The 6,323-nt window shown below is 43.0% G+C and overlaps 1 protein-coding gene across 1 annotated transcript; it reads right to left on the bottom strand.

The window, feature by feature from the left end:
- Positions 1–969: 969 nt before the first annotated feature.
- On the bottom strand, positions 970–1,403 carry LOC104274225 (rho-related GTP-binding protein RhoB-like; the record flags this gene model as incomplete). Its single annotated transcript, XM_009869792.1, is given in 3 exon segments — positions 970–1,163; positions 1,275–1,379; positions 1,382–1,403. Coding segments are annotated over 3 exon segments (321 nt in total), but the record flags the coding sequence as incomplete, so codon positions are not given.
- Positions 1,404–6,323: the final 4,920 nt, after the last annotated feature.

Here is a 6,323-nt window from a genome sequence, read left to right as displayed (position 1 = left end):
TGTTCTATCTCTGTGAGTCTAAGATTTTCTTCTTTGGTTGACAGCATGTCTCAGTCCTTTCCCAGATTGTTAATGACTTGCAAAGCTGAGAGCGTGGTTGTTGGTGTTCCCTTTACTTCATGTCTTCTGCCTGCAAGTGCTAAGGAAAGACAGAAAGATTTAAGATACATTCAGACCATAAGGAAACTGGTCTTTTTCACTTGTCTGCTTTCAAAGTAGGAATTCTATCAATAACTGCATCATCCTACCTCAGAGCCAAGCTGGTTTACCCCAGTTTATTGACCTGTTGGCTTTAATTGCACCCTATGCTATACATTGTATTCCTGATGCATTTATGGAACCAAGTCCGGACCAGCACCACGAATGAATCCTAGAGAACGTCAGACGTGTTCGTCCAGTCGGAACGCCCCTGCTCTTAGCACAGCGGACTATCAGATACGTGTGTTCTTTCCTAAGGACATCCTTCAAGGAAGCGTATGGAAGGGAGCGCATAGTAGAAAACCGCATCAGCACAGCTGCTCACCGCTAAACCTTGCTACCCGGAAGCTGAGATGAGATTTACTGAGCAACATGTTCTTGTGCTTGTCCCAGTAGTTCTGCCTTAGATTCCTCTCTTAGACTTTATCTCCCCTGAACAAAAAAATCCTCTCTGGAGAACTGTAGCTTGGTCATTTTCATTTCTCAAGACCAGTACTCAGCTCAGATCTGAAATTGTGCTCTTTGGCCTGTTTTGGAGGTGGAGAAGGAAAAAAAGCCAAATTTTTCAAGTGTGACACTTTGCACACAAGGGATTTTATTCCTCCTATAACAAAAAAGCGGCTCTTATAGCACCCATGCAGCAGTAGTAACAAAGATGTTTACTTACTTTTCTACATGATGGAATCCAACAAAATTCGGCAGCACCTGCAGTGCCTCTTTCTCCTCCTTTCATCATTCAATGCACATTGGCTAATAATCTCCAGAGTTGTATCAACACCTTCTTTTGTCTAGGCAGAACAGGTAAGCATATGCCCCAATGCCGGCAGCTAAAGCTTTTCCTTCTGAGGTGTCGATTGCCTCATTGCCTGGAGTAGTTAGTTTCTTCTCGAAACCTTCATCACCCCTTAGTTCCATCTCGGTAGTCACCAGAATAACAGGTACTGTGGGACAGAACACTTTGATTTCTGGAACACAAAAATCAAGGGTGTTTTGCTGCAAGTTGGGCCTGTCCATGGAGAAGTACATTAAAACAACATCAGTGCCCTTGTAGAACACCGAGCGGAGATTTCAGTAACTGACTTCATTCTTCCCTGCCACATCAAAGAGAACTAGTTTCATCTCTTTCCCATCTACCTCTGTGTCAGCAGCATAAGTATCAAACAGAGCTGGCTCATAGGACTTGGGAAGCTGTTCGTGGCATAGATTTTTTTTTAACCGCAGCTACCACCTCCAACAACAGTTAGCTTTCTGCAAATAGCTGCCATTCCTTGAAAAGCAAGATGAAGTACAAAGTAGATTATTCCCATGCTGGGTTTTCTTTGTTATTATTGTTTGGTGGTTTGTTTGGGTTTTTGTTTTTTAAGCAGGGTAGAATCACAGAATCACAGAATCACAGAATGTTAGGGACTGGAAAGGACCTCGAAAGATCATCTAGTCCAATCCCCCCGCCAGAGCAGGAACACCTAGACGATGTTACACAGGAAGGCATCCAGGCAGGTTTTGAATGTCTCCAGAGAAGGAGACTCCACCACCTCCCTGGGCAGCCTGTTCCAGTGTTCTGTTACCCTTACTGAGAAGAAGTTTCTTCTCAAATTTAAGTGGAACCTCTTGTGTTCCAGTTTAAACCCATTACCCCTCGTCCTACCGTTGGTTGCCACCGAGAAGAGCCTTGCTCCATCCTCGTGACACTCACCCCTTACATATTTATAAACATTAATTAGGTCATCCCTCAGTCTCCTCTTCTCCAAGCTAAAGAGAAATCACATTAGTTTGGAATTCTTCCTCCTATCTACTTTTTTCTCTCCCTACTCCTGTCTTACCATTGTTCCATATTTTTCCCCCTTTTAATTTCTCTAGAATCTTCTGAAATTGTAAGTATCTTCCTCTTAACTATTCTTATAGATGAAAAAATGAAGGTATAAACTAAGTCTGGATGTAGACTCCTGCAGTACCTGTTTTATCATCTCAGACATTGTTTATGGACAGTGTTCGTTCCATAACACATTTCTTTGTCTAGATTGACTTAATTTTGTGAGTGAGAGGGAGTACAAAATGCTGTGCTGAACAACTGCCAAAATTAGTTTTACAGACTATGTTTTTCTTGCCATGGTCTGCTAGTGGAATTCGACCAATGGCAATAGCTATCCTGTAAGTCTGTGCTGCATTTTGATCTGCAGTCATGTGGGAATGAAGAAAGTCTTCATGTTTTCATGGTTAATTTGTATAAGACAGAAGTTTGTTAGACTTACAGGATAGTAATCTCTTGCATCAAGCTTCTTTTTCTTGATGTTCAGAGTTGGTTTGCTTTCTTCTGATATTGTCGCTGCCTCAGCTTCCTTGGATCACTGGTTTCCCTGCAGAGAGAACTTAACAGCAGTCTTCAAAGACTATCATGATGACCAAAGTCTTTAAAGGAATAGGCTGATGTTTCTTAATATAGCCAACCAATCTATGTAGAGAACATGTTGACATCATTGCTTGTTAAAGAAACCTACTTTACCTGCAATACATTGGAAGTTACAAAATTCCTTAACCAATAACAGCATGTTTACCTTAGAAATGTCCTCATTCTTATTGAAAGGACTCATTCTGAGTGAGCATTTCAGTACCGAGTGTGCCAAACTACTCACTTTGGGGGGGACTGACAATATTTGAGTGCAAAACAGCAGTAGACCTGCCAGACAGACCCTCAAGACACCCTTTTCCAGATCTGCTGAGGCATCATAGAGAAATAAATTGCAGAACCAAAGAATGGGTGAAGTGGGAAGGCATCATCTAGACCACTCTGCCCTGCTCAGAGCAGGACCAGCTATAGCAGACTGCTCAGGTCTGTGTTCAGTGCTGAGTATCTCAAAGGTTGGAGACTCCACAACCCCTCTGGGCAGCCTTTCTCTGTATTTGATCATAGAATCATAGAATGGTTTGTGTTGGAACGGACCTTAAAGATCATCTAGTTCCAACCCCCCTGCCATGGGCAGGGACACCTCTCACTAGACGGGGTCACTCAAAGGCCTGTCCAACCTGGCCTTGAGCACTTCCCAGGGAGTGGTCATCCACAGCTTCTCTGGACAACCTGTTGCAGTGCCTCATCACCCTCACAGAAAATAATTTTTTCCTAATATCTAAGCTAAATTACTCTCTTTCAGCTTGAAACTGTTACTCCTTGTGCTATCACTACACTCCCTGACAAAGAGTCCCTCCCCATCTTCCCTGTAGCCCCCTTTAAGTACTGGCAGGCTGCTTTAAGGTCTCCTGGGAACTTTCTCTTCTCCAGGCTGAACAGCCTCAACTCTCTCAGGGTGTCCTCATGGGGGAGGCGCCAATCCCTTGATCATCTCTGTGGCAGTGCTCTGGACATAGTTCTCAAAGTAGTGAAATGAAGTTTATTAACTGCAGAGTCTAAAGCAAAAGAACTGCCCAGTTAAGGGTACTATCTTGAACTCCAGATGAAGACTGAATTCCCTGCTATCTTGTTGGTGTTGGACAAGTCATTTCTATTCTCAGTTTTCCTAGTAGACAAAGACTGCAAATTTTCTGCAACGACTAAAAACTGAGAACAAAAGAAGCTGGAGAAAGATTAATTGGATCTTTCTGCAGAGAAAACTGTTTCTAAAGGCATTATTGGTGATGCAGATATATAACTGCTGATTAATACAGCTATGTGGGTCAGCCCATTTATTGCATACAGTTACAGAAGAGTTCTTCAACCTAAGGATGGGGAACTTGCTTTTGTTTAATCTGAAGTCAGCTGAAGACTGACAGTTTTCTGTGGTGGTCTAATTTTACTCTGTCAGATCATATTTCCTGAGTCCTATTCAAGCATGAACCTGATAGTCTTGCCATAGGAACTTGATAAAATCAAAGACATAGGAACTTGATAGGAGCCATAGGAAAGCCATAGGAACTTGATATAATCAAAATTTCTGACTTGCCCAACTTATTCCCCGGAAGAGCAATGCCAGGGGGTCCCATACAGCTCTAGGTTCCCAAAGGCATTTCTTGTTTGGAATGATGTGTTTTCACATGCGCTGTACTTAGCCCAAGCCTCTGTATGCAGATACGCAGGTCTTTCACCTTCTCTTTTTGAGCCTTGGCATTCTAGTTCCTGGGTAGATCAGTCTGGCCTCTCTGCTGAGAGCACTGATTGATCACGAGGGGATCTGACAGTGAAATTCTGCTTTTCTTCAGGGACACAGGAAAGGAATGGACCTGCCGTGACATGCTACAAGTGCTCACTGGTTCCTCTCTGTGTCAGAAACTCTTAGCAGCTTAGAGAGACAGATACTTGCCATTTCTGCCTGTCCTCCCACACCTGCTCAAAGGTTTTCTGCACTAGCCTGTAAACTGCTCTTGCTAGCTCTTGCTTTCCATACTCCACTGAGAAGCTTTGCCTGCGTGAGGACTGCAGGATGCTTGTTGCTAGCGTTACAGAACAAGTCAACGTGAGGGACCCAGCATGCCATTACTGCCCCATGCGGCTCCCTCAACACGTTATGCCACAGCAGGCAATGTATTTACTTGCCTACTTATTGACAAAAAGGCGAAAGATTACCTTCCCCACTAAGCTTGCACGCTTTTGATACAGATTTAGGCTTGAATACAAATTATCTGAGTTACAGTCATGCCCTTTAGAAAATCTGTTTAGCAAAAAGAGCAGAGGGGGGGAATATGATCTGGAAACAATTACCAGTAATTGATTGGAATTGTCTTCTCAGCAACAAGAAATGCCAGTTGGATTAAATCAAGTAAAAAACAAAGGGCTGAGTTTTAATCTCAAAACCACCAGCACAAGCAATGAAAGCAAAGAAGTGGTGTCTTCTTTCTCCTCCTTCATAACTTCTTCATCAATCATGCAGCAGAATTAATCCTCTGCTTAGAGAGTGCACATTTAGTGATTATGGAAAGTGAAGTTCTGGCTTGTTTAAAGAAGTACAGTTTTGCGTAACATGCAAATTTGGTCAGAAAATATAAAAGTTACAACCTAAAGTTCAAATCCAGCTCTAAAATATGTGAGCTGGCTACACTCCCTTGGCACTTTCCAGACCATGACTGCTTGGATACAGAATCGGCCCTGTATGAAATTCCCTAAGGAGACGAAAACCCCACCTCACCCCTGAGCCTCTTTGCATGATTTTCTTCTCAGGTTTTCCACCTCTGTTCTCAGGCAGCACCCCAAGAAGGAAGCCAAAGCACTTCCACAGATTATTATCCACTATTCTCATTTACAGGACCGTGTCTCTTTCCACCGCACGCACAGCATTGCCGTGCTGGGCAGGTTCCCATTTTCCCTCATGTATCAATGCAAGCAGGAAAAGGAAAGGATTCCTGAGTAAAACTACCCTCTATTTCCACAAGAAACTGGCTTGCTTCATGCTTTCATGTGTGGGCTGAAGAAAGAATGCTCCAGAGAAGAGAAGCAAAATATGTAACTGAAAATATAAAATAAATTAAGGGCCCTCTCACTTCATCTTAGAGAGCTGGGAGCAGGTATCACTTAGCGCACTGATATCTATGGGCTAAATCCACTGCCGGAGAAAGGAGGCATGTAGCAAATTTACATGAAGTATGAAACTCAGGCCATGATCAAGTCCCAGGCATTGGGGATTTAAGTATAAATGTGCGATAACTGCAGTGACTTACATGCTCCCTACAGCGTCCATTGCTGGACTGCACCCTAGGAGAGTTAAATGAGCACGATCCCAGTTTAAGCGAGTCAGGAGGCTCGTTCTCCTGATATAAAGCCTCTGAACAAATAAAATAACAAAGTGTTTAGAACCCTAGGTCAAGGAATTACACAACTTTGCTGCAGTCTTTCTTATGAGGTGATGAAACATCAGGCCCTTTGCCTTCAGTGTAACTGCATGGAAGATTATAGATGCAAGACTTCACTAGAAAATTAAGCATTTGTGGCTCAGACCACAGCTGGGTGGTTGAACTACACCTACACTGTTCAATGACAAGAAGAGTCCATTCTCCAGGTTTGACTAGGGTTAGTTTGACCTTTGTACCATATTTCTTCAGAATAGTGTGGAAGTTGAGACCAGTAAACAGTTTGAATGAGGCCACCCTGCTTTGAAGTCTCAAAGAGTTAAAGAGTATGAATGTGGGGTGCTTAGTTTACTTTC

This window comes from Apaloderma vittatum, unplaced genomic scaffold (genome assembly GCF_000703405.1).
Source record: "Apaloderma vittatum isolate BGI_N311 unplaced genomic scaffold, ASM70340v1 scaffold10560, whole genome shotgun sequence".
Classification (NCBI taxonomy): Eukaryota; Metazoa; Chordata; class Aves; order Trogoniformes; family Trogonidae; genus Apaloderma; species Apaloderma vittatum.
The sequence above is the reverse complement of the archived record's forward strand: the minus strand, read 5'-3'. Positions and strand labels throughout refer to the sequence as shown.